The sequence below is a fragment of the Pagrus major genome, chromosome 4 (assembly GCF_040436345.1).
Source record: "Pagrus major chromosome 4, Pma_NU_1.0".
Taxonomy (NCBI): domain Eukaryota; kingdom Metazoa; phylum Chordata; class Actinopteri; order Spariformes; family Sparidae; genus Pagrus; species Pagrus major.
The window spans coordinates 16,035,496-16,063,367 of NC_133218.1; the positions used below are offsets into that span (position 1 = coordinate 16,035,496).

At 42.0% G+C, this 27,872-nt stretch overlaps 2 protein-coding genes across 6 annotated transcripts in view; one reads left to right on the plus strand and one right to left on the minus strand.

Annotated features, from left to right (window-relative positions):
- dbx1a (developing brain homeobox 1a) overlaps nt 1–2,299 on the plus strand; it is a 39,907-nt gene extending 37,608 nt beyond the window's left edge. For all 3 annotated transcript variants that reach the window (XM_073464945.1, XM_073464944.1, XM_073464946.1), the window contains exons 4-6: nt 40–141; nt 1,694–1,896; nt 2,012–2,299. In XM_073464945.1, the coding sequence (XP_073321046.1) occupies nt 40–141; nt 1,694–1,896; nt 2,012–2,299 (593 nt within the window). The remainder of the gene's footprint in view (nt 1–39; nt 142–1,693; nt 1,897–2,011) is intronic.
- A 466-nt stretch (nt 2,300–2,765) lies between these two features.
- The window catches only part of nav2a (neuron navigator 2a), an 83,664-nt gene continuing 58,557 nt past the window's right edge, over nt 2,766–27,872 (minus strand). The window contains exons 15-38 of one of the 3 annotated variants that reach the window (XM_073465089.1): nt 26,907–27,181; nt 25,621–25,686; nt 24,854–24,898; nt 24,146–24,306; nt 23,682–23,864; nt 19,905–19,957; nt 16,742–16,765; nt 16,259–16,333; nt 13,857–13,940; nt 13,619–13,742; nt 13,269–13,441; nt 10,817–10,989; nt 10,545–10,698; nt 10,103–10,289; nt 9,656–9,756; nt 9,475–9,570; nt 9,130–9,307; nt 8,702–8,937; nt 8,047–8,198; nt 7,799–7,870; nt 7,476–7,672; nt 7,261–7,379; nt 6,077–6,277; nt 2,766–5,848 (exon numbers count right to left, since the gene is read on the minus strand). In XM_073465089.1, the coding sequence (XP_073321190.1) occupies nt 5,723–5,848; nt 6,077–6,277; nt 7,261–7,379; nt 7,476–7,672; nt 7,799–7,870; nt 8,047–8,198; nt 8,702–8,937; nt 9,130–9,307; nt 9,475–9,570; nt 9,656–9,756; nt 10,103–10,289; nt 10,545–10,698; nt 10,817–10,989; nt 13,269–13,441; nt 13,619–13,742; nt 13,857–13,940; nt 16,259–16,333; nt 16,742–16,765; nt 19,905–19,957; nt 23,682–23,864; nt 24,146–24,306; nt 24,854–24,898; nt 25,621–25,686; nt 26,907–27,181 (3,255 nt within the window). In that variant the 3' untranslated portion in view covers nt 2,766–5,722. The remainder of the gene's footprint in view (nt 5,849–6,076; nt 6,278–7,260; nt 7,380–7,475; nt 7,673–7,798; nt 7,871–8,046; nt 8,199–8,701; nt 8,938–9,129; nt 9,308–9,474; nt 9,571–9,655; nt 9,757–10,102; nt 10,290–10,544; nt 10,699–10,816; nt 10,990–13,268; nt 13,442–13,618; nt 13,743–13,856; nt 13,941–16,258; nt 16,334–16,741; nt 16,766–19,904; nt 19,958–23,681; nt 23,865–24,145; nt 24,307–24,853; nt 24,899–25,620; nt 25,687–26,906; nt 27,182–27,872) is intronic. The other 2 variants (XM_073465090.1, XM_073465091.1) reach the window with 2 other exon arrangements.

Genomic DNA, 27,872 nt, shown 5'->3' on the forward strand with positions numbered 1-27,872 from the left:
TCAGGAAAGATTCTTAACATGTGTGATGTTCCTCCACAGCGTCCTTAACCCCTACAATCCACAGCCTGCACTCCAAGACCTTTCCCTTCCCCTGCTTTGACGGCACCTTTCACCCCATATTCAGGACGCCTTATTTACCAGGTAAGCACATCTTTTACGCACTCCCCCTTTGGGCTACAGCTCGTTCCCTCGTTAGCCTTTACATTTCTGTCTCAACTAATTGCATTTAAATGTAAAACACTGTCACCCCCTGTCATAGATTTTTTTTTTTACCAGAAAAGAAGAAATCACTGTCTTATTAATGGGGACCGCTGGCTCTGGCCCCTGCCCGGACCCACCCACCCCCTAATTAACCAATTATCCCAAATCGTCACGCTCTAAATTTGAGGCGGGGTGGCGAGTTATAGTCCCCCCTGCTTCCCATTGGGGGGCGTTTTGGCATTTCCCTCGCCCCGCGTTTTCCCACAGAGCCCGGGGGGCCACCGGGCCGCTGTGGCGGGCAACAAAGCCTTCAGCACCGTGACCAATTTGGTCAGCTCCCACCGGGCGAACCACCCACACACCCCGGAGAGTGACTTTTACCAGGGGGGCCAAAGGCGTGAACCAGTCATGCACTAATTTCCCTATTAGGCGCTATTGAGAGTTTTCAATATTCTCACAAGACCACATAGCGCGTTGTTGTTCCTGATTCTGCTGCGGCCACAGGGCAGCTACAGTCAGGCGGACGTCCAGTGGGCACGGAGAAGCGTCCTGCGCGGTGGGATTTTGAAGTAAAGGGAGGTTTTTTTTTTAAAGCCCAACTGCATCCAAAATGTGTCAGCTGGGAGAAGTTTCTCCCCCGCATGCTGCACGGCTCATAGGATAGGTTACCACTGACCTCCAATCCTCACTCTCTGTGTGCCCCTAAACGTTCCTCTATTCTCCAAGCGGGCCAATCAACGAGTTGAGATAAAGAATAATCTCTTAGAAAAGTCTATAAAGTAGCTAGTCCGTGCTTTCATTCAGCCAAATCATAATGGAGATGGAGTCTTTTCATGGGCTCAGCTGAATGCCTCAACAAAACAACTCCAGGGCCTTGAATAGCTTTTCGTGTTCATTTAATGAAAATGATTTGAAGGCACGAAGGAAAAAAAAAAAAAAAAAAATCCCCTCCACTCTTTACTCCCCCCACCGGGCATCAGTATTCTGGTATGCAGTTGTGTTTAGTTTGAAAGTGTAAATCTCCTTTTGTTGCGATAATATATGGCCTTCGCCGCCTGTCCAGAGTCTTTTCTGCGTTAGTTCATTACTACACAATTACCGTTCACGGTTTATTAACTCCTCTATCCGCCCTCACAGGGTTCCTTAAAGGATATGCTACCTCTTTACCATACCAATGCGGTTGGGGACCGGCCAATGTGCTAATTAGTCACCTCGTGCCATTTCACTCAAAACGGAGACGTATTGCACAGCTCCAAAGGGGGGAAACTTCCAATACTAACTCGTTGAAAAGTATGGCCTTATAGAGAAATCATTATATTCATATGGAGCCTCTCTGATGTCTGAGGGGTCTTAAGTTTGGATTTATTAACAGATAGATACATTTGTTCTAATTGTATGGTCGTCTTGTGGATAATTTCTTCTCTGCTGACGTATTTTCTGAGATGTGTCATAGAAAACAAAGCTAACAGGTTCTCTTCTGTTTGAATTTTAGCATCTTCATCCGTTGTTCCCATCCCCGGGACGTTTTCGTGGCCCCTGGCCGCCAGAGGCAAACCCCGCAGAGGGATGCTGAGGAGGGCGGTGTTCTCCGATGTACAGCGCAAAGCCTTGGAGAAAATGTTCCAGAAACAGAAATACATCAGCAAGCCCGACAGAAAGAAACTGGCCTCCAAACTGGGCCTCAAAGACTCACAGGTAAAAAACTTCAACAGCGCTCACATGTGCTTAAAACGGTCAACTTGTCGTGCGTAATTTGCGCGCAAAGACCACGTCGCGACCTTTTCACTCACCGCTCTCTTCCTGTTCACAGGTGAAAATCTGGTTCCAGAATCGGCGGATGAAGTGGAGGAACTCCAAGGAACGAGAGCTGCTGTCGTCCGGCGGCTGCCGCGAGCAGACGCTGCCCACCAAAGCCAATCCGCATCCGGACCTGAGCGACGTGGGCAAGAAGTCCTCAGCCGATGAAGAGGAGGATGAGGAAGAGGAGTTTAGAAGAGAGAGAATAAGGGCGGCAGGCTCCAGCATCTCCTCTCCATCTCTTTCCAGCAAGCACTCGGACTTCTCAGAGTCAGACGAAGAAGAAATAACAGTATCTTAATTTATTTTTGAAAAGCAAATATAGAGATATAACCCGTGTTTTTGTTTTCATACGAGACTGTGACCACATTTGTAAGAAGCTGCCGCCCTGAAACAAGACCCCATAAATGTCAATGTTCAAAAAACAGAAAAAGTTTCACTCGTTTCATCAGCGCATGCGCACTGTACAGGATCTGCTTCTGAGACACAATTTGCTGTTTTGCACAGCTTTGTTCAATTGTACAGTATTTTGTACAATTTTGTATGGAAATTTTATGCCAAGAATATTGAGTTACTTTTACCTTGAATAGAGTTGTTTATTGAAAAATGTAGCTATTTCGTTAATAATTTATATGGATGTGTTTAAGTATGTTGTATCGTGTGCTGTATATATGTTTATTTCACACTTTTTGTACAAATACCAAATAAAATTGTAAACAATTCCAAGTCAAGTGTGTGTGTTTTAATAAAAGAACTGTTTGACAAAATTCAATCATAAATAATCATTAATTTTATTGAATCACAATAACTTAAGACTAGTACAGTGATAGATTTAATTCTCCGAGCCCTCGACAGACCAGTGATGACAAACAGCACCAATCTGCTCTGATGTAAAGAGACTGTACACAAAATACTCCATTTCAAGTACTGTTACAAATCAGCTAGAAAAAAGTCATCAAAATGCTGCGAGATAATCAACTATTTACAAAGTTATGTTACATATAAAAAATGTACATAGCAAAGAAGGCTAAACATTCATTGAGTTTGTGAGTAATAAACTGACAGACTGGTCAAATGCTTCAACAACATCCACACCTCTCAGAGCAGGCGTTAACACGAGACGAACAGAGAATCAGTCTCTTTGTGCTTACAAGGACCGTAGCAGGAGAGCCTCTATAAAATACACAGACACACATATGGACAAAGAACGTGGGCAACAAATCCAAAAAGTCTTCACAAATCTGGTTTCATGCTGTACGTCTCGGCAGTGCTGAGAACCGCTCGGGGGGGACAAACGCACATTCAGCTTTTGGAGATCAGAATGAATGTTGCATAGGATCGGTGACAAAAACACTGAAAGCGATGCATGACCCCGCCTTTAAACGTCCGCCTGCCCTTCCCAGAAGACAGGCCGGGAGGTTTAAAGTAAGAAAAAGTACAATATTCTTTATTTTTTAAGCCACAGAAATGATGTCAAACCGTTTTACGTTACCATTCAACCACGAGTACCTTTATACCTTTAACCTCAGATTAATTATATCACTATAAACAAAGCAGCATATACACTAGTTGTCACTTAATTAGTTCAACATGTTTGTTATGACATTTGTTCATCACAAATCACATAATCAAATCAGACTGTGAGCATGGCGACAGTATAGTTAAAAAGGATGGGGATGAGGTATAAAATCACATCTTCCTAAACTTCCCTCACCCATTCAACCTGCAAAAAGGTTCTGATTTCAAGCACCAAAACACATTTATATATTTTATCTTTCTTGCTAGTGGTCCAAGTATTTACACCAGCTTCACAGCACCGGGTCACACATGCATACACCTTAATTTTGAAACCCAGAGTACTGCTTCTCATTCACAATTCCACGGCATTGGTGTTTGATATGATGAGATGTCAACACCACCCCTCGAGGAGCGAGTCGACTCAGAGCCCTGTTAAGTTTACAGCCATTTAGACGAATAAGGAAATCAGCTAATGCACATATAGTCTTTTAGAAAAGAGTAAGGCATTGTTTTGTTAGAGTTCGGTCCAGCACCAAAAGAGATTTGTGCTACAACAGCCTGTTTGGGCCAATGTGCATGGATATATCAAGCAAGAACTTAGAAGTGGTTGAGGCGTTAACTGTGAAATAATATGACAAGATACAACACAAATAAAAAAGGACATTATCTCAAAACACAGTAAACGTTAAAAGGATAAATCTAGCCATGGTGAATGTTGACTTTCAAGTAAGCGCCTGTTCCTCCTGAAAGTATTTTGTACTTTGTCTGACGGGTGTCTGTGTAAACAGTCCTATGGTTGGCCAGTAAAACTTGTGCATTAAGGATGTTGTTTTGCTCCATTTCAAAAGAAACTACTTTCTGGTAGAACCATGGATTGAGAATGCTGATTAAAAGATATGATGAGTCAACTCAAAAAGAAACTAAGGAGACAAGCTTGAATCAAATTACCCAAAAATTCTCACCACAAGCTTCGCTGATACAAGAAAGTTTCTGGTTAACTTGAATCAAGCTTGCCTCCCTAGTTTTTGAGATTTTCTTCCACAGACGTTGACATTGTTGTGCTGGTGTTATAATGTTGCTACAGTGTTATATCATGGATTTGCAGTTACAAATTCTCATCCGTTTTGTCCATTAAGGGTTTTGAATGCACTCAATAACTAAAGTTACTTTTTTTTTAGCTCAAAAATGTGACTTTGATATAGTTTAGAGTTGAATAAAATCAAATAGTTGCCCTTTCTGAACAAAGATCCCTCATAATGCGGCTTTGCTCTTTTACACCGACTCTGTAGATTCGGCTCTGTTACTACTTCCACTGCCAGCTTAACAGCAGAGCAACAATGCCCCTCAAAACCGTGTTCGTACCTTTTTATACAGAGCGGCAAGGCGGTAAAATGGTGCTACATTCCTGCCTTGAACTGGCTGTGTCACAGGGGCTTGTGTCTGGAGTTTAGGATGTAAAATTAACAATCTGTCTGAGGAGTTTCTGGAAGTGAGAGCAAGCACGCTGTCTTAACATTCACTTTGGCTCGATTTATCCTTCAGCAATCACACAGGCAACTTCAGCCCTAGAGGAGGAGGAGGAGGAGGAGGAGGAGGAGGAGGAGCAGAAAGCTGCTGGCTGTTCGTACATCCATCCAACCAGCAGCAGACTTGTCTCTTTTCAGCAGTTGGTAACTCAGACTCTCTGATGCTCTTGAGATGAGGGGCTGTATCGCCATCTGCAGGCAGCTCAGGTGCACTGCAGCTGGTCCTGCCCAGCTGGAGTATGATGAGCCTGATGAGCTGGAGCTGACACTGCAGCTCAGTGTAGGACTCCTGGCTGGTGTTTAAGGATGCTGATGGCTGGTGATGATGGTAATGATGACGCCCCAGCAACAGTGACAGGCTGTGTGCTTTTATTCTGTCTGTCTGAAGTAGATGTCAGGCTCCTGACAGAGGAGCCACTGGCCACAGCGGTGAAAAACAAAAACAAAAACAAAAAAAACAGCGCAGTGCAGTGCAGTAGAAACTTTTGTTGCCTGTTTTCTGAAATGCGATTTGAACTTTTTTTTTTTCTTTTTAAATATTTGGGTTACCTGCACCCAAATTAAGGTGGCTGGATTTTGTGGCATGAAATTATACTCTCAACAAGAAGTTCTCACAGTGAGAACAGTTCTTATAAAAAGTTCCTCCTGAAAACTGATCCCCGTGATGCTTTTTAACGGCATCACAAGGTCGACTCCAGCGACGAGTCCAGGATGTCGTCCTGGTGGCTGTTGCTGTTGGAGTCGCTGTCGTAGCTCTGCGGGCTCGACGATGTCGCTGCCTCCTTTAGACGCATCAGCATGTTCATCTGTTGGCAGAAACAAGTGTCAGTCTGAACTTTAAAATAACCTGTTCCCTTCAAAGATTAAGTTACTTCCTTAAGGTGTACTTACTATCAAGCTATGTAGCAAGCTAGCAAGCTGAGGAAGTTATGGGACCATGACTTTGATATCAATGTTGTAAGATATACTATTTATTTGGCTAAACTGTCAGTGACAAGTATAAAGTCTGTTCTTCTTCATGTGTATTTGCTCACCAGTGGGTCTGCATCACTGTCGCTCTGTGTCGGCTCTTTCCTGACTCCCTCTCTGGGGGCAGAGTAGCCATCGAAACCGACGTCCTCAGGGCGGAGCTGCAGCAGCGGGGGCCATTCAGCTGGAGTAGGGGTGGCTGACCACGGGTAGGTGTCAATCACCCAGGCAGCAGGGTCCTCCCACGCTGCCCTGCGACCGTACAACTACAGAGAGACACAGAATGTAACGATTAAACATGATCTGTAGTTTAAATTTAACACCTACTGAGCTGACTGCTGACTTTGACGGGACATTTATATTGCGGTGGCTTGTATTGTATTTTCTAAAACCTTTTTGTATTATTCTTTAGAGATTAGTTAGTTTCATCCTATATTTGGTTTAGAAAACAGTGTGGTAAAAAGGTAGCTTGTTGTTAAACATATTAAAAACTAAAGATTATTCTAAGTTTTAAAGTTTGTCTGGTGGAGTTGCAGCCTCAGTAAAAGGTATTTTTATAACCAAAAATGGGAAAAAAAAAAACCCACATGGCATTTGTCTTCAGTGGGAAAAGGTACTTTTCCTTCCCACGTCAATCTTCAATTCTTCTAATTTTTGTCCTTAATCTTTGTCTTCTAGTGTGATGCTATGAAATGTATTAGAGTTCCAGGCATCAGCGTTTAAATCATCAACTCAAATGCGAGTGAGTTTATCTGTGTTTAATAAAACACTGCATGTAGGCGCTAATTTTGGTGCTATTTCAGCCTGACTACATGTGGTTTCTCTTCTACGTTGCCGAGAGACAAATTTGTCTCAACTCTGTCGTTCCAGCTCCCCTTCACTCCCACTCAGAGGTTGCATTCTGGTAATTAGCTGCTGCCTAATTAAATCAGATGCTAATTACATGCAGATTGAGAGTACAAATTGAATCCATTTCACTTTGATGAACATAAGCCCGGTCCTCTGAGAGGGCAAATCTGAACGATTCTATAATTACACTCACTACACCTCGACTTCATCGAGATGGATCCCTCAAACATCCCCTCAGAATTTTGAATCAAGTCTCTTCATTAATACATTTTATTGTTGCAGCTAAAAATATTACAATTCTACACCTGTACCGCCAAGAAAAATCTAATATGTTGTTCTATCACTCCATTAATTTCCTTTTTCAGATATTTTTTCATATCAAGATAACTGTGTTTGTTACCTGTAGTCCCTCTCGTACAGCCTCCAACATGTAAGGGATGATGGAGTAGTTCCAGAGGTCAGTGAACCAAACCCTGGATCCCTCCACGTCCATGGGGCAGGACAAGAAGAGACGAGGTCCTACAGGCCACAGGAGAAGACAGGTAAGACACTGACTATTTTTACGCACTGACATATCTTAAAGGATCTGTCTTCAATGTTGCATCGTTCTCTTACCGATGGTGACATCAGAGGAGCTGTGCATTTCCAGGAAGCGGTTGAGGTGGTGCCAAACCCGTGGGATCCAGTCAATGATCTTCACCAGCTCCATGTTACGCGTTCGGCTGCTGATCTCCGTCTCGATCAGCTTCCTCCTCAGATAGCGACCGAGGAAGCCTTTCACTGGCTCCATGTGGTTGGCACACAGTACCCATCTGATCAGAACACATACGGGTATATCAGGACTTAGATAAACATGATTCCAAAAAAAAAAAGAACTTGGAAATCTTTCAACTTATCCAGCAGTCAGGAGTGGGTGGAGGATATCGGCAGCAGTTTACCTGAAGTTGTGGTGAAGCTGCAGGTTGGGGGCAGATGATGTGGCTTGGCTCATAGTGCCGATAATGTAGGGGCTGAAGAGAGAGAAAAACAGGACATGTTGCGTTAAAGTAGAAGGAATGAGATAGTTTAACTCTGCTTTGCATTGTGTTGAATGACTCCTGTACAACTGTTCTAACAGAGCTCTATTTTCAGTTGAAAAGTTAAAGTAAAGTGAGACATTTATTCAAAATGTATTTATTCAACTGACCAGTGCTGGTAGTTGCAGTTGAAGACACCATTGAAGATCTCTCCCAGGGAGCTGACGTGGTGCAGGTTGTCCAGAATGACCACCAGAGGGCTGTCTGCCCCCGGGACACCGCTACACTGCTCGGCCAAACCTGACAGGTACTGACGCAACTCCTACAGAGACAGAAAGCAGCATGTTATATCGTGTGACCACTGGTATTTTTTTTTATTGGATATCTATACAAAACCTCCTGACCTAAACAATCCAGAATGTTTAGATAGCTCGATGTCAATCTGGAGTTCTTTGTGATAATGATCTTTATTGCCTTGATGTGTTAAATCAACACCTTGTGTAATACGTAAATGCTATTACATTCCATTTTCAGATTTCATCATTAATTTGTATTAATATATGTCCGAAAACATACATTTTTAGCCTTATAGATGATTTGTACTGCTTTTAAAACATACCAAGGATCTTTTGATACTAGAAAAAATGACAAAAGACTCTAAAGACTAAAGACTTTGGCCGACAGAATCAAGTAGCTGCCAGTATGTTTTGTGACCCACTACAGAGAAATTCTCCTAACATTTAGCCGACTGTATATTAAACTCTGCAGAATTGGATTAACAACCATTAAAACTAAACACAGAATCTGCATGTGTGTGTTATTTACCTTGCTGGACTTGTGGTCCACGTTGAAAGTGACAATGGCGTGCGGTGTCAGAGGTCGGCCTTCTAGCAGCAGCAGGTGTCGAGATAGCTGATTGGCCAGGTAGGTCTTTCCTGTCCCGCTAGGGCCCGACAAGATGACGCGTCTGTGCTCCTTCAGCAGGGAGACGTAGCGCTGCAGCATCGGCTTTGGGATCAGGGTGTCGAAAACAAGGGAGTCCACGTTCTCACTGCTCACACCTGGGCGCACAAACACACAGGTCAGGATATTTAAGTTTAAGCAAGCTGCATAAACTTGATTTAAACTGTCTTTAAACTGGATCATTCCATTTTTAATGATGACTTTTTGGCAGTCTTTACTCTGTAAAAAATATATGTTAAATATGTGATAACTTCTCTCTGGGACAGAGTAATCATTTGCAGTGTCAGCACCTTTTAGTTGGATGTTGATGGTGTTGCTGTCTCCCACCAGGTAGCCACAGGGCAGCAGCTCCGGTGTAAGAGCTGTGCTGTGGTTGCTGGGCCGGTGGATTTCTCCGATTTTGTATCCCTCCACGCTGTCTGAGCTCAGGCCCAGCTGGCTCATCGGGTCCACATGGGTGACGTACTCCTGTCAGACACAAAGTCTCTGCATTTAGAGGATGTTTTGTGAAGGGAAACCAGCTATAATACTAGACCTAAATGATCACTGATGATTGAAGTCATTTAAACTTTCTCAAAACCAAGTGATGCCAGAGTTCCTGATTCTGTATTGTGTTCATCCCTGTTTATGTTTACCTTGAAAAGTCGTCGGACCACTCCGTCCAGGACGTCCCACTTGGTTTTACCACTCACACCGATGCAACCGATCAGAAAATGGCGAGGACGGCCCTCCTGCAATGGAAAAAAATGCTTGATTTTAGATGCCATAAGGCCTACAATTTTTGGGTCTGAGATATATTGTCATAACAGGTCTCACCTCTCCCCATTTGCTGTCCTCGTGCAGGCTGACGACCATCTTCACGTGTCGCCCCTCCTTCCTCATCCCTCCCTCTCCACCGGTGTCGTCCAGCAGCATGTCTGACAGGTAGGCAGAGCAAAGTCAGACAAGGTTTCTACATTTCCCATGACCCCCCATGAATGTTGAATATTTGAGTTCATGGTGACTAAAACCACTCAACTCTTTCCATGTTTTCAGTAAGAAAGCTACTGAAGCACATGTAAATTCAGTGTCTGACATGTATAATGTCATCTGTTTAGTAGAGGAAATTATTCTTTTATTCCGTCCAAACTGACCAAAATTTGTCTTGAAGCTGAAAATACCCCACAATAAACAATTGTAAAAAAAGACTGTCGAAGCCTATTCAGTATCTTGTATAGATCTACCAGGGACTGTGTAGGCCCCATGACATCAGCTCTGTCTTACCTAGGCTGGTCGACTCGCTGGTGGTGAGGTTGAGGCTGTGCTGGGAGAGCCCCGGCCCGGTTCCCTGGGCCTGGCTGTGTGTGTGAGGGGGAGGAGAGGATGAGATGGAGGCCTGGGAGCCCATCCTGCTGCCCTGATTCTCCACCTTCAGACGATCATTCTCCGCCTTCAGCTTCTCGATCTCCACCTGCCAGCACAGATACAAATACAGTTAGCTAACAAAAAACAGCTTATGTGCCAACTAATGTGATCATATTTCTGCAGAACTGTTGAAACTTAATTAAATCACCAGAAGTGCAACATGACTGACATTTTAATCTCACAGACATCTGTGCAGGAATGATTCAGTTCTGATTTGCCCTTTAATGTGAAGTTGTCTCATCTAATGTTTAATTTGTAAATGTGTGTGTGTGTATATTTGTGTGCTTGTGTATGTGCAGACCTGCATGCGGTTCATGGCCTCTCGTAGCTGATCCAGCTGATGGGCGGAGCTGAGAGCCTCCAGGCGGATATCTGTCAGTTTCATCTCCTTCTCCCTGAGCTCGCTGCGCAGCTGCATCACCGTCTCCGCCTCGCTGTCCAAACACTCAGACAATCTGTACACACACAAACAGGACAACATGGTTTAGTGATATGATATATTGTGATTTAAGCAGAGTTTGATACTTTCCCTTCTGCTCTGTTTGGACAATTCCAATGATGAGGCCTACGTACAGCGAGTTGGAGTGTGTGTTCCTGAGCATGTGGCTGGAGGCTCCGGTGCCGTTGTGGGGCAGTTTGGGGGAGGATGGCAGCGACGAGTCCGTCATCTCCTCGATGTCTGAATGAGAAGAGGCCGATTTGGGAGATTTCTTCTTGCTGAACGCTTGTTTGAAGGAGCTTCGCAGCTGCAGGTGGACAAGAGAGAAAGACACAGAGAGACGGTGAGCAGGCGAGGGGCACACTCCCAAAAACACAGCTGAAGGAGGAGGAGGAAGAGGAGTGTGCTGGGGAAAGTGGAGAAAATAGTGAGGAAAAAAAAGTGAGTCAGAGGGAGAAAGGGAATTATGGGTAGACTGTTTTATGACTTGAGCTCAGCCCTGAATTCAAACTCAGAGTGTGTGTAATGTGTTTACATTGTGTGTTTTCCAGAGAAAGGTGTAGTGTATAGCGAGTGTTTTATACTTTACTTGGGGCTCATTGTTTTTGTTTTATTTATTTTTTTATATGTATTATATATATTAGTATCTCTCTCAATTTACAGGAGAAATTTCTCAGGGAGCAGTGACCATGTTGAGAATTCTTTAGGAGACAGAATTCAATTCAGATTTTTGAACATCAGATGTGTTTTTACACAGAAAATTACATTTAATGTATAATTTGCACTGCAGTCACTCGCTAATTGAACCATTTTTCATTTTCCTAATCTTACTTAGAGGGACTGATGCAAATTAGAAACATAATTATTATTTGTTTTAAATGTTTTCTAAGCTGTACTCATCTTTGCTCCATTTCTTATGAAAATCTGTAAGAAACAAAAATGATGTATAATCTGTTTGATTTCCTCATATTATTTGAGTTTGAATGAAAGATCCACCTTCAAATACTTTACACTGTTACCATCATAATTCCATAATGTTCAATTCATAATAATAATTGTCATTCACTTATCTTTGGGAAACCTACTTCCCCTCGACTGAGATGGTCTGCTTCCACTTCAGTTAGTGATTCCCTACAAGGGAAGCTGTTGCTTTGGTGCATTCTTATGTATTTCGATAGAAATGGATCTCTGTGCCTCCTCTAAAATCTTTGGTCCATTGTAGGATTTTTTCAGTTAAAGTTAAGATGCGACTTTAGAAATAATTTGATTTTCAGGGACATCTAGACATAATTTTTTTGTCTTCGTGTTTGGCCAGTTACACCAAATCCCACCGCACAATGGTATCCCCAGACACAAGCTATATCACTAATACTCTTTTTCTGACAATGTTTAAGTATTTTAAGGTGGATTTTTCCTTTCAAGAGCTGACTCAAGTGTCATAAAAGCAGTTTTCAGGGAGAAGCAGTGCTGAAGAGGAGAGGACAGGCACTACGGTAGCAGCAGAGGACAGGAGGTGGTCAGAGGTGAGTAACCTAGAAAAAGTGCAGGTGTTAGGCAGCGTTGTTTCTTTCATTTCACACAGCATACCATTCTTACCTCATAGACCTGCCACATTGAAGCGAAGCAAAGGAAGACAGAGAGACAAAACAGCACATGTTCATATGGGTTTGGGTGTGTTAATGTGTTATGGAAGGACTGAAGCTGATTTTATTTTACTTCCAGGCAGCTGCAACTAATGCTAAAACACAATCACCGTGAAACAGGGGGTCTTTCATGATCCATTATATACTCTCTAACACACACAGCCCCTATACACTCCACATCACACACACTGTATGAGCACCTGCACGGAGGAGCCTCCTGTGGGGTCTCATCTACACAAACTGTGACAGCTGGAAGCACATCCACACGCACACACAGAGGGGTCGTTTATTATCACTGTGACCTAAAGCAGGAAACTCGACACGAGCTCATGTCTTTTAACAGCTACCACAAAGCACCAGACCGCTCTGCCTAAAATTCAACATCAGGATCAGATCCTGTCAACCACAGGTGGCTAACACAACATCACTCAGTCTACGAGATGACAGAGAGGTTAAAGAGTTGCGTACGTCATCATCGCTGATTTGTCCTCCGGTGCACAAAAATCTCTTTCAACAACAAAAAGGAAAATGGTGAATCAAAGAATGTAAGATGTTTTATTGTATGATGAAAAACAACTAATGAGGATTAGACACTTTACAGTAGTTCTATATGCTCTATATATGATATACCCAGTAAGCATTGATTAGGTGATTTACAGGCGATTACTACAACCAAATGTAGCCCAGTTTTAACTGAAATGATTTTTTTTTTACCTGCAAACCTCCAAATCAATTATTACTTGCTATTCAACAGAACTGCCTATAAACATCTGAAGTGTATTCACCTTCTCCCCAGTGAAAGATGCCTGAAGGGGAGAAACCCAAACATGTGACACCAGCACACACATGAAAATGCACAAAGAGACAAAGACAAAAACAAACCACCATGGCTCCTGGCTGCCTGCTTGTTTGTAACTCATCACATATGAAATCAGAATCTTACCCAGTTCTTCTTGTTTTTCTTCTTGTTTTTTGCATCAGCGTCCATGTTGGAGCCCACACTGGAGTGGCTTGTTGCACTGGTTATGCTGCTGACGCTGTCAGAGGAGTGCTGCCTCCTGATGCGCAGGTCTGGCTGCTGATTCTGCTGCTGATGTTGACTGCCGTTACTGCCAGCTGAGGAGAGACAGGTAGGTGTTTGTCATACATAAGTCTTAACATGTCTTTCATTAAATATCATCCAGTCAGTATTGTTTACTTTTTGACATGATGGAGATTTTCCTTTGACAGCAGAAATCTAGCACCAAATTTTGGAGATATTTTTGTCATTAGTTATTAAATAGGTGTCTGTACCTGTCCGTTCCACTTTAGGCGTGAGTTCAGGTGTGTTGATGACTCCGTTGATGGCAGCTTGAGCCACAGCATTCTGCTTCTTCAGCAGCTCGATGGTCTTCCTCAGCTCATTCAGCTCAGAGTCCTACACAGAGACCATGACAGGAGGATCAAACCAATAAATCAGCTGCAGTGACTCTGAATGTGCACTTTAATTAGTGTCCAGACAGTCTGTTATAACACAAGGAACTGTATTTACCTTCTGCTCTGCCGTCAAGGTGAGACTCTTCAGTCTAATGGTCATGTTGCCCAGACTCTGTTCAAACGCTGCCACCAGGTGAGCCTGCAGGAGAAACAAACAAGTTGTGCAACTGTTAGAAAAATGAACTGAAAATGTAAACCAAGAACTCTGTAGAGCTCAGAACTTTTAAACACATAATTCGATCCTCAGCCTTGGAAAAGTTCCCGTTCATCTTCCAGGTTTGATTGCTAATAAAATACCAACAATGTTTAAAGTTTGAATTGTCAGAATTCCAAACAAAAATATAAAGTGGCAAGAGAATAATGGCTAAATGCAAATTCTACAATCCAAAAAGCAAATCAGCTGTCCCAGAGAGATCTGTCCACCACAATTCAGCCACATTTCACTTATAGCTTAGATATCAGATGACTGGCTGACAAACGCTGACATGAGTGAAGTTAAAACCTCCTTCCAACTTTAAAACACAAAGATAAAAAGAAACAAAAACATTTTCTAAAAAAACTCTTCTAAAGATGAATCCATACTGAGAGGAATCCAGTTTGGATTACATCACAGTGGCTTTGTGGCTGGGGAACCAGAGCCTTGAGCTGCTCACTGCTCCAAATAATCAAGCAAAATAAGAACTCCCTGTGATAAATGATTATCCCCTGTAGGTCAGCTTATGACATTTTCCCACACTACAGACAACACTGAAGCCAAACTGTTACCTCATCTTTACCGAAAACAGTCTTTGAGCTAGAACCATTCATTCATGCGAAGGCCCAAAACAGTCCTGAAGTCATCTTCCAAAATCTCTTCTGACTACAGTATGGGTGATTTTTATGTTCTAACTTGATTAGATGGATTTCTGGCTGAGTTTGTGTACGAAATGGACCTGGCTTTCCTGGGAATCTTCAGACTAGGTGGGTGGTATTGGGTGAAAACAAGTGAAACAAGCATATTTTAAAGGAACATGCAGACCTAAAAGTTAAGCATGACGTGTCAAAAGAAGATAATAAAGATAAAATTAAATGAATTAAATTATTCAAACAGTAAAAGAATACACATCAAACAAATAAACCTCTAAAAGCTTTACTTTTGAGTGCAACACTGCAGACTATGCTGGTTTAAAGACGTCAGTTGAACAAAGGTGAGCTCGGTCATCCATCACTACATTGGGCTTTAGACACATTACACATATAAATGATCTGCAGATGCCCGCAGGAAGTGTGTGGGAGAGCTGAGTGAAGTGTTGACTGACATGTGATTCAAGTCGTGACTATTTGAGCAAAAGATGTTCTTGAATTCTCGGCCTTGAGGGCTTCAAGGCGTGTTCAGGTAATTCATCATCTGCCTGTGCCGTGTAATCAAATATTGGAACAAAACCCCTCCCTCACCCTGCATCCCACTTCATGACCCCCCACTACCAACTGTTTGTTGTCCGTGTTTTTCTGTCAACACTCGCACCACGCCGTCTTGTATCGAGGCGTCATTAGCTGTAAATCTTCAGTCCACATCTGGGACAGTCCCTCAGCAGTGTGCTGAGACTTGACTCTCTGCTGTAATCTTACACCTTTGCCTTCCTTCCATATCTCTAATCCACAGTCGAACCATCAGCGTGCACTGACTCAGGCAGCAGATTACAGGCGGAGCGTGGCGAGACTTGTGCAACACAGAAGGTAGGGGGGCAGAAAGGATCGTGTCTGGAGACGCTTCAAGAGATCTTCTGATGGTTCTGCCAGATGTAAAATTACACCTTCCTGGAGTAAAGTGCTCAGTGGGAGCTATCTGTTCAGTATTTGATGAATATCACGAAATGTTTGCGTGCTTGCGGGAGACAGCGAGCCAAATTTACTGGTTTTTTTTTAAGTTGAGTCTGTCTGTTGGCAAAACAACATATATTTTAGTCTCCTAGTCATGGCATATTGATAACATGTATTTTCTTAAATCTTTGAAATAACTAAATTGTTTTCATCGTTAAAAAACACAAGAAAACTCTCTTTTAAAGAATTAAAGCCTTTGCTGTCACAACATGGTCTTGTTAGATCTAACATTTTTATGTCTACATGTACATACATAAAATGCATAGTCTGTAAAGGGTGAAACCTACAGTACTAACTTTGATGATCCAACGTTTGCTCTAGCGCCACCATGAGATGGAGATTTGGGGATTTTAGTGAAAGTCTTGAAAAACTATTCCAGCGAATGCCATGACCTTTAGAACATACACTCAGTTTGATCAGAAGTGTGGTGAGGTGAAGTGTAAGAATTTTACTTTTCATCATACCAAAACCACCTGCAACCTTTCTGTTATTTGGTCTGTAATATACACCGTCATCTATTATTTGTGGCTTGATAAAACACTGGAAGGAAACAGTATACATGTACAAATATTCAGTAGTTTGCATGCTTGTCCTTACATTGGCACTCAGCTGTGTCGTCAGGGCGGAAACCTTTTCCTGGGAGGCGTCCAGCTCCCTGCGCAGCTTGCGGATCTGAGGACGTCAAAATGCACGACATCAAAAAGCACCGAGACAAAAAGCGTACATTCCTGCTCCATAAAAGCATGCAACACCAACCACACACATACATACACACGCATCCAGACACAGAAAAAAAAAACTGTAGCCACAAATGTGGGAGGCACCCAGATTGGAGCTCTGATATGTTCAGGCTAAGAGATGAAACACGGTGGATGCATAAAAGAGCACACACAGGTGTACAAGGGTGTTCAGAGAGAAACAAGAGCCTGTTACAGGGTCACTAACAATACAGTTACATGTGTAACTAGACACGACTGTGAAAACACCCCCACGTTCCAACAAGTTCCACCACTGCACATAGAAAATTAAAGAGCTGAGAAAACACAGGATAGAAGTGCTGTGGGCGGGGATGAAGCTTACCTCCGACTGAGACTTCTCCTCATTCTGTCAAAACAAACATCAGAAGAAGAGAAAATCATTAGAGGACATACTGACTGAATTCTGACACGCTTTAATGAAAAAAGAAGAGCAGTTTCAGCTGCCGAAGGTCAGAACGTGCACCGTGCACATGTACCGACTCCGGTTTGATTTATTAGCTCCGAGCTGACGTGCTTTATAAACTGTGGAGGAGATTGTCTGGTGTAATATGTCTGGAAAGCAGAGATATCCTCCTGGAGGCATTTCAGATTTCTTTGTGTGTGTACATGTTTGTGTACGTCTGTGTGTGTGTGTGTATGTATTTGTGTGTGTGTGTGAGAGTGAGAGCTCTATTGTCTCCATATGGTGCACACCGAACAATAGTAAGAAAAGACAGGTAGGAAAATGCTTACAGAGCAAGGGCAGGCAAAACAATCGCTCGCACGAACACTACACACCCTGCCGTTGCTGCTGCTCTTCACCAAAACAGTGAAACATGCAACACCCACATTTACATGTAAACAGGCTGCACTGAAAATATATCTAGAAAGGTTTTTTCTTAACTCGACTAGAGATGTTTTTAGAGCTAGTTTGTAGTGATTGGTCAGCTGACTGCAGCTGCTTTACAGACTCAACCTGGCACATTTGTAGCTAAAACTTTATGTCAGTCTCATAGCCTTTTATGTATGTCATTTTAGTTTTCTACAAAATCTTTTATCGAAATAATTTGAAAGTAGCCTCTAAAAACAGATGTCTGCATATGAATGCGTAACCTGTAGGCAAGTGACAAGATTTTGGTATTTGAAGTATTTTGGTTTCCATTTGTAGTCTGAGTAGTATTGACCAATCATGTTTGAGCGAGTTTTGGTTACATGCAGGTAAATAATCCATGTGGAGAAGGCAGAACGCATTGGCCAGAATCTTCTGACAATAATTTATGTTTTGATCAGCTTTTTAAAAAAAGTATCTGTATTCATATGCAGATATCTGTCTATGGACAATGGCCGAAATGTCATCCCACATCCACTCTGGTGTCTCAAGTTGCTAATTGGAATATAAACAATGACCGAGGAAATCTTGACCATGATATCAGTTATCCAGATATCCACAGGCTAAACTCAGAGACCTGAAACACTGGCCGCTGCCCCAGGAGGTTAAATCATCGTCAGATGAAAGCCGATGGGTTCCGGGATTGATTTTATGATTATTTAAAGAGAAAAATTGAATACCTATCCATTAATTTCAGCTGTATTACACTCTTTAACGAGGTGATGTTCTTGGTCATGCTTCTTGTCCCAAAAATTTGCAAAGGGATTTAAACCAAACTTGGAGGAATATTAGGTCTTGAGACCGTGAAACAAGTGTTTGCATTTCCAGGATATTTTTCAACATTTTCACTATAAACTTCTGCACTTGCCTCTGAATTAATGAACCTGATAAATGCATCCAATGTTACATATATTCCAAAGCAGATTAAAACATTTCTTAACATTTCTGTTATTCAAAAAAATTTATTGTGCAGTCACAACCGCAATCTTTCAGGATTAAGGCTTGTCGGAGGCCTGAACGCTGCAGTTGTGCTGTGACAGCAGCAACAAAGCAGAGCAGCTGATAATAAATGATTTTTCATGTGGTTCCACCTTCCAACCACGAAGCACTAAAACAGGTTTCAGCAGCCTAATATGTCTGTGCATGTACAGCGGTGTGTACATACATGTGTTCTGTGCCACGAGTGGATGGTTTACAAAGTGGCATCTGTCCACACATGGTCTGTACACCCAAACAGAGCTGTCAGTCACACACACATGACCGGTTGATCCTAGATACACAAACAGTGCAGCCTGTCTGTCTTGGAAACGCAGACAAAACACAGAGATCTCACTCTGATGCAAAATCCTGGACCAGCTCAAACAAAAACAATCCCGTGAGTTTTCAAGTTTTACATGCTAATTTAGTGGAAAGATTAGAAATAACTTAAAATAAGCAGAAGAAAATGATGTGGAAGAAAAGTTGAGAAAAAAAACTTAATTAGTAACGGTAAAATTGTTTTTCATGATGTTGGTGTGGAATCTTCTGTGTAATTTTATATTTGAAAAAAAAAGCAGAATAAGTTTCTCCTGAACTACAGTCCTTCTCATCCCTACCGTTTGCTGCCAGGACGTGACGGTGCCCGTCAGGGATAAAGTCGCCATCATTTTGCCTCCACTCTCTTCCCCCCTCTGAATTTATACCTGTGAATCTCAGCCTCAAGCCACCAGCCAGTGCTGACCTGGTGTCTACTGTCTGAGAGTTTCTCTGCTACACCTGCCCAGGTGAGTAAACCAGCCCACAGAGGGAGGAGGAGCTACACTGTGAAGACTAGGCTCTGATTGGCCACTGTGTATACATGTGGGCTGTCCCAGTGTATCTGTGTAACCGCTGCCAGAGCTTTTTCTCACAGGGTGTTTGAGTCAGATCTCTGGATGGATTAGAGGGTAAATGTGTAACAGCCTATTTGCCAACACAAGTACTTGATATTGATAAATCCACAGGCGAAAGCATAAACTGGTTGCTCTTGTTTCTACATGAATTTTGGAGCTGCTATGCAAAGATTTACTCAAATGAGATGCACCACTTTAGATGGCAGAAGAGCACAGATTGTTTAATACACAGCAATTTTATAGTATTGTTTTCTCAACAATAATTATCCAGAGCGTTTTTTTTTCTCTCTCAGGGTCGACTAATAAAGCTCTAACTAAAGCTTTACTAAATGTGTGAAATCCCATAAACATTCTTTATGATTGTTTTTTGGCCTTTATTACACAGTTTACAGTGGAGAATGAGAGGAGAAACAGGGATTTGGCCGGAACTAAGCTGACAATGTGTATGCACGGTATGTACCCTACGCAGCGGGCCACCACAAAGACCTGAGAAACGTTTTGATCCCTTAAATTTGGTAATTAAAGGGTTGTGACTGAGATTTGTCCTGAGCGGGATATTTCACAGTTGACGGATAAAGCTGCCAGTGCTCTCTAGTGGAGTAGCTGTGTAATGGTGAGAGAAAATGTACAAAAAAGTATGTATAACAAATGCTTCCATACTGTATCAGGTATCATGAAGACAAGGATCCAAAAATAATTCATCTGATATCCAGCCTGAATTAACTCTTGATGTTTTGTGTACTTACTGTGGAGTAAATTGAAGATGTGCTGGAGACCAGAGACAGGGATGATCCATGAACTAAAGAGACAGAAAACAAGAAGGAAAAGCGGGGATTAGAAAGTACATCTGTACACAAACAGACCCCCCACAGTCTCCCAATACAAGCCACCCACCCTGCTCCAACCCTGCCCACCCATCACCCTTCCTACCAGTGTTCCCATTTCCCCCAGCCCGCCTCCTCCTGAACATAAAGACCGCAGCTCTGCACTCATAAAGATAAAACTCCTCCACGTTACAGTAAGGCCGTGGTGCAACTAATGACAGCCTGAGCATTACTCTGCTAATGACTCAGCCACTAATCACACATCAGAGGCCAGGACACAACGCCAGCACTGTTTCCTGCCTGAGAGCAGATCAGAAAGGATCAGCAGCGTGATGTCATCAACCACACAGCGAGGCTGGGCTGATCCCAGCAGATTCATTCATTCCCCTCAGACATTAGTTTACTGGGGACTCGCTTTTATCTGACCTGGGTCTAGACAGTGAGGTGTGCTGAAGCCACATGAAAAGGAGAGTATTGATTTAGATTCAGTGCTGTCTGGTTCAGATCTCATCAATCACACTGAGCAGGTCATTTGTGAAAAGATCTTTTAAAGTGTACTTCGAATTGGTTTGACCTGAACTGGCAAGCGCTGCCACAGTTACTTGACTAAATGTTTAATCGAAGTTTCAGCTTCTCCAATGAGATTTCTATGTCATATATGACAGTACACAGAATATGTTTGGGCTTTGGATTGTTTGTCGCATAAAACATACATTTGAGGTGTGGGACATTATATCAGAAAATAATGAAATAAGTGTCAGATGCATCCCTAGAATCATCAGTGAGGCTTTTAAAATGACAGGTTTGTTGAGAGATTACTTTAATTAATTCCTGTTGGAGCTGACAATATGCTCTCTGTGTGATCCTGTTAGATATTATCAGCAAACAGGTACCGGCCTGTAATTGTGTCATCCATGAGGCTTTATGGATTCACAGTTATTGGTTGATGGTGGTGTTGATTTTGTTGTAAATGTGCTTGTTAAATCCAGTTCATGCAGGATGTAAATACTGGAGTTGCTCTAAGGTAGAGTCTTGACGACCAACATTTCTGATTATTTCTGATTTTTAACTCTTTAACACCTTTTATTGATCTCACATTTGTACATGCTGTTTTTTGTGTTAGCATTCAGAATCTTTTTCTCTTTTTAACCTCAGTTGACTATAACTTTCTGGGAAAATTATAGCATTTTCTGTAAGACAATTGTACAACATTGATTTGTGAAGAACTCGACCTGTTAAAATTAACAGATTTGTTTTAATCCACAGTTATGCAGATAATGCAATGTATTGCAGATGACTGTCCCATAATATATTGTATTGAGTATTGAGATACCATTATAATAATAACTGTGTTTTTCTCTCCTGTGTTTATGACTTGAGAACTGGAGGAAAAAGAAGGTTTTGCCAGGATAATCTTTCTCAGTTCCGTATTTTTTTTAATATTCTAGCTTATTTTCATTTTGCAGCTCACTCAGTTTTTTTTCAATAGGTGTCACACTTAAAAAAATTCTCCTATAAGGTTTTTTTCACTTGTTTTCACACCTGATTTTTATTTTCACAGATTAAAAAAAAATTAGGGAACTTGGGAAGATGATATTGATGGATTGATGAAAACAATTTAGATCAGACTCAGAAAATTGATCATTAAAAAGCGAAAATAATGCAGGAAATTTATTCTTTTAAGAGAAAAAAATATCCCAAATGAATTCAACCATGCTGACTGTGCAGAAAAAGGGAGCAGAAAGATAATGGTTTCTTCAGACATGAGAAGAAGGTGAGCATATATAAAGGTGAGTGGGAGGGTTTGGGTGGAGGCGATGAAGTGACAGTGTGTCGTGGTGTTGCTCTCACACAGGACAACGTGTTGGGTGGATGATGTGACTTTTGTCCTGTCAGTCTAACAACGGTCGGGTAACTCTACACCTCAGCAACATACACATGTGCACACACACAAACCACATGTCCTTGCAAACCTACACACTGCAATCTAACACACACACACACACACACACACACACACACACACACACACACACACACACACACACACACACACACACACAAAGAGAGAGAAAGTTATGTTGGAGGATTCCAGTGTGTCATCGAGTCTCTCTCACGCCTCTCACTGTGATCCCTGTAATTATCTCCTCTTCTGAAAGGGAAGACAGACTCACAGACTCATGGAGCTGGGAAAAAGAGTGAGACAGATGTGCTACAGGGGGGCACAGTAATAATAAGTTTGTGTCTGCGTTATTGTGCATGTGCACATTAAGTGTGTGCTAGCGGTAAATTTGTATAATAGCTTCACAATACCAGGAAGAGCTCAACAGGCATTTGCTCGAGAAAAGATCTTTTTTTAACGTAGGCTGTACAACAGATGATTGACAACTGTCTCCTTCACAGACAAGTGAACGCTCTCATACATGATTAGACAAACACTCTGCTCAACGGGCTGCAAAAAGGTATTGCTTAATTTGAAGGGAAGCATCTAGATGATATTACTCTGTATTTTTGTAATTTGTATATTCTGGTTCTGAGAATGTGAACATATTCAAGTTGAAGGGTTTATTGTTATGGCCTTCATATAATTTGACCTGTGACATCAGTAATATGAAACGCCTGCCCTACATACTATATACACAGACAAGAACCAGTTTTTATCCTGAGGAAGGTAGGATGCACCAAACAGTGACGTATAGAATCATGTACACATCTCATCAGAGGAAAGAAAACTACGTTTTCAAGATGGAGTCTTGATTTACTGGGTTTCTTAAGGAACACACAAACACACACACAGCTGATTCCCCTGAGGTACATTTACAAGACAAGTATCAGTGTCACTGGATTTGCTCTCCAACTCTTTGTCCGTCATGTTGCACTTTTCTCTGTATTTATTTAGAACAATGTCTGCCATTGCATCTATTTACACTTCAGGTGTACATCGGTCTATGATGTTTATCTTTGACTATAAACTTCAATCACAGAGTAATTACTTTTCCCGCAACACCTTTTTCACAACCTTGAAAGAAGGTGTATAAACTCTAAATTGCCTTTGGATGGCACAGGTTGCGTTAGAAACAGTTTTTGTCATCATGAAGTATTTAGCCTTGTGCACTTATCTGGTGACTGCATTACACTGTGGTTTATTTTATTGCAAGTTTACTAGCAACTGCTGCTTTTTAACGATAAGTATGTGTTTAAGGCTGGATTTTCCCATTATGCGAACTATTTTCCAAACAATGCTATGCCTTTCTCACTCCCTGTCTTAGTTTGTTCCTCTAAATCAAAGCACTGTCTTTCTGTGGCCCTGAGGATTGAGCCACCTCGCCTGAGCGGGGAGTCTGCCTGCTGGTGGGAAAAGCACTGCCGAGTACTTTCCCCAATAAACAAGCTTATGAAAAAAACAAAGCTGCACCAAAGCTGATTATGGATTTCTATGGGGATAGAGGGCTTTTCTTGGAGGAGCAGTTGTAATCTGTCCTAATGTTCTCTAAACAAATGGAATATTAATTCTTCTGGCACGGGGATGTGGAATAAGGAAGGGGAGGCCTCAGAGTCATAGAGAGATGGAGGCATGTAGGTCTTGGAAACGGATTACACCTAATAACAGATTTCACCAAAGATCTGACTCACGCAGAGTCACTGAATATTCAATTCACTTGTCTCATATGCACCCATCCTTCTCTTGTGTCCTCTTACCTTCCTCAAAGCCGTCCCGGAAGGAGCCCGATCTGCTCATGGTGCGAGTCTTCTCGTCAAGCGACATGCACGAGTTTCTCAGTCGGTTGTCGCCGCAAGGGTCAAAGGGGACGTCCTGATTGGTCAGGCTGTTGTTGCGTATACCGGCGACGTTGATCTGAGCTGCTGAGGTCGGACTGGATGCTGTGAAATTATCATATGAAATTATATAAGTCATGTAAGATTTATTTTTTAGGCAGGTAATTCTTACATTTCAGAGGCTGAAATCAGGTTATATTTGCCATTTTTTCTTGATAAACATCTTAAACGATTAATCCATTAATGTTCCTAATTTTGAACATGTTTCATTGTCTTGATTTTGTCTAAACCAGCAGAGAGAACAAATCAATTGCTTAATGACTGAAGTAAAGTAATGTAAACTAAATACGCGTGGAGTGCTGGTTTTGTTGGTGTGTGCAGCGTACCAAGCTGTCCGAAGTTGAAGCGAGTACCGGAGGGGGAGGTGAGGCTGGAGCTGGGGGAGAATGGGGAGTTACTGGCTGAGTCCTGCAGCCCACTGGTGGAGTGGGAGCGCAGCCAATCACGTGCCTCCTCATGGCCTCGCAGCTGTGGCGACGGCCCGTACCTACAGGGAGTCAAAGAAAAGGTTAAAGTGGAAGCGAGGACACAAAACAGAAAAGTGTTGATTCTTCGATTTTACAGGACAAGTTGATCTGGATTCTGATTTGTATGACTTTTTACAATCAGTGAGGTGGCTTTTTTTTTCTTTTAAGCAGCCCAGATTAGTAGCCAGGATCTAACATTGGATGAATCAGACAATGAAACCAAGAATTACAACAGCATAAACATGGACTGATTCTCAGTTGTGAGCAACAGAAACTGGTGAGAAAAAGCAGAAAAAAGAAGCTAAAGAAAATTGATTTAACCTCCCAAATCATGGCTGCAACAGCAAAACACGGTGATAGCTCTGTACGACATGCCTCTTTCACAGAAGCACAACACAACAACACATGTGCCAAGTGCCAAACAAAAAAATTCAAAAGCATTTTTAAAAGCGTGAGCATAAGCCTCGAAGGGTGAATGTGGACGCAGGAAAAAGTAAAGACAGAAGACAATTTGGTGAACCAGTGTGCAAAAAGTGCAACATGTCCAGCAGGAAATGAGGTCAGTACCTGAGTCCCTTCTTAGGCAGAGTGTTTCTACCACAGTGTGGCCCGCTGTGGGAGAGAAACACTTCAGAGCAGGAAAGCAAAGGAAGCAAGGAGGCAAAGAAACATGTGGCTACATCTCTCAAAGACTATCTAATACTATTTGCAACCTGCAAAGATATTTTTCCTATCGACAGTAACACATCCTAAAGTATACACTGCAAAATCTCCAATCTTCTGGATTTTTCCAGAAAAAGAAACAGCAGCTCGCTACACTGGAATAAAGACAAATGACACATAAGTATGGAAAATCCTTGAAACAGTTTCATTTGTTTCATCGTTTTAGCTGATTATTTCCATTATTTTCCTGTAAACAAGACTTTAGGGCTCAGAAATAGTGAAAGAAATAAATCCTTAAGACTGAGATTTTTGCAGTTATTGGGTACATCTGCAGGTATAAACTTTACCACAAGGGGGCAGTATGTAAACAGTCTAAAGCAGACCACTAAACAAAAACACTGAAGCTGCCAACATCCACACAGACAACCTCACGTTTACACTCTCTCATAAATTCCCATTCGTACAGGAGCTGAAGGTCCTAAAAATAACCACGAACTACCACACAGAGCGACACACTTCCACACACAAACCAAGAAATACAACAAGCTACCACACAAAGCTTCTCTCTGTGCTTCTCTGTGATGCTCTCTGTGTGGCAGCAGGTGGTGGTTTAGTAGGAACCTCCACAGCTGTTGCAACAGGAGCCTAAAACTGCACACAGGTGCGTTTACCTGTCCTGCTTCCGAGGTAGCGTGTTTCGGCTGAATATTGGGCTAGCCGAGGGGGAGGAGAGGGGACTGATGGGAGACAGGGAGGAAAACGCACAACAGACACAGAGAAAGAAGTTTTAGAGAATAAAGTAGATGAAGAAATTCGTCAGAACAGAGGTCAACTGAGAGATTCTTCACCAATGAAGTTAATAAGAAACCACAGTGAGAAAGGGTGATGTCATAGCCTCAAAGCTTTGACTTGAAATGCTATTAAGTTTCCTCCGAGACATTCCTGCCACATTACACAGTGAACCTGTCAGGACAGAATCCGCAACAATGACCACAATAACTGCATAATGGACTGAGGACGCCATGGGATTTTGTTTCTCAGCCAGAGCGCAGACAGAACGGCAAACACGATGCGACACCTTCTTTGTGCATCATCATGAAGCTGGATTCTTTAAAATGAACTAATGTCTGAACTGGGCAGGATTTTAAACCTGGTCGGTGATGGAGGAATTATTTTGATATTTTAGTAAAGTTAGTCATGCAATCAAAAGTTTACTTTCCTAAAAGTACTTACATTTTGGCAAGTATGGAAGTATGAACCCTTTCTAAGCATTATATCACACATATAATACTGCATTATTATTACAGATGCATTTAAGTGTAAGCAGCATTTTAATGTGTTTGCTGGTTGAAGTGAAGCTAATCTTATTTAATGCTACAAACTGTTGGGTTATTTAATCTGTAACAACTAATTTGATTTTAAAAGGTTATAGACAATAGCGCTTTAAGAAGCAGACTTTTACTTTTAAAGCCAAACCACTGTTGTAAATACAAATCCCAGGTCTGTAATGTAGGTGCTAACTTAAAACAAAACTCATTACACCATAACAATGTTATGTCTTGAAAACCTGTATGTTGAATGTATGCAATGCTGTGACCCTACCCTCTCACTTGTTGTTACAGAGACACAATTCACCCTGTTACATGACACTGTACCATCAAAATTAGTTTGAAGCTGTTATTTACAGGTAAAAAAAGTTACATGAGGTTGCTTTATTACTCAAGTAAGGTACGACTATGGCAAATTTGTACAAAGTTATTATTACAGATAGGAATTATGGCCAAAACTATGAAGAATAAGACCAAGTTGTAATAAACTAGAATTAAACTTAGAAAATATACTCACACGTCTGTTAATTAGTTCATGCAACTCTCATAAAGTCACGTTAATCCGTTAGTCACACTAATTAACAGATTTTATGTGAGGTTTAGGTTTCCCCTCTTTTGCATGTCCTCACCTCTCAGACATGCCGGTCTTGACACTGCCGGTGCGGCCCAGAGCGGACAGGGTGTCCTCCCTGTGGGTCCCATGACCCGCGCTGCCCAGGCTCATGTCAATGGACTCACTGCTGGTGTGCATGCTGCTGACGGAGGGGTACCCCATGCTGCTAGCCCCACCATGACCGCCCAGCGTGCTCTCCCTGCTCTGGGCAGAGGAGCTGCTGAAGGTGGTGCCCCACGTAAGGCTGTTGGAGGGGCCAGTAGAGGAGTAGACTGAGCCAGGACTGGAGGCCTGTGGAGGGACAGAGTGGACATTATTGTTTTTGAAAGCAGTGGCAGTCTGTGTATTCTAGTGCTTGGGAAGTTATAAGGAAAAAAAGGTTACAGGTTTTTAAGGTACAAATTTGCTGCTTTTGTCTGTTTTATATAATAGATAGGTAGATGGAATATATTTAGTTTATGGACTGTTGGTCAGACAAAACAAGCTAAAGACTTTATCCTGGGATCTTGGAAATTGTGATTTTTTAAGATGTTTTCTGACTTCTGAAGATAAATGTCAATATAATTGAAAAAAAAATCATCAGTTGCTATTCTGATGTACTTTTCACTTTTATCTGATGGCCTTTATGCTTTAAGATAACTGACTTTTTAAACTTTTGAACCTTTGCTTACTGTGAACACTGCTGAAAAACAATGCCCGCTGTGTCACTGTATGATTAAGAACTTGTCTGATAAATTCATATGAATCATGTGAGAAGATGATGCAGAGTTCTTGTCTGAGCATGCTCACTTGTTTCTGCTCTGCTACAATATGTAGCCTACAGTTAGTCGAACAAGTACCTACACTGCCCGGCTGAATATCCAATGAACACACTCATTAGCGGTCTGAGGAATTCATCAGATTTGTGGCATTAGTCAGATGAGAACAAAATCATCCTTGAGTCTCTGCCAAAGCCTTGTCACAAAAACAAATTCAACACATA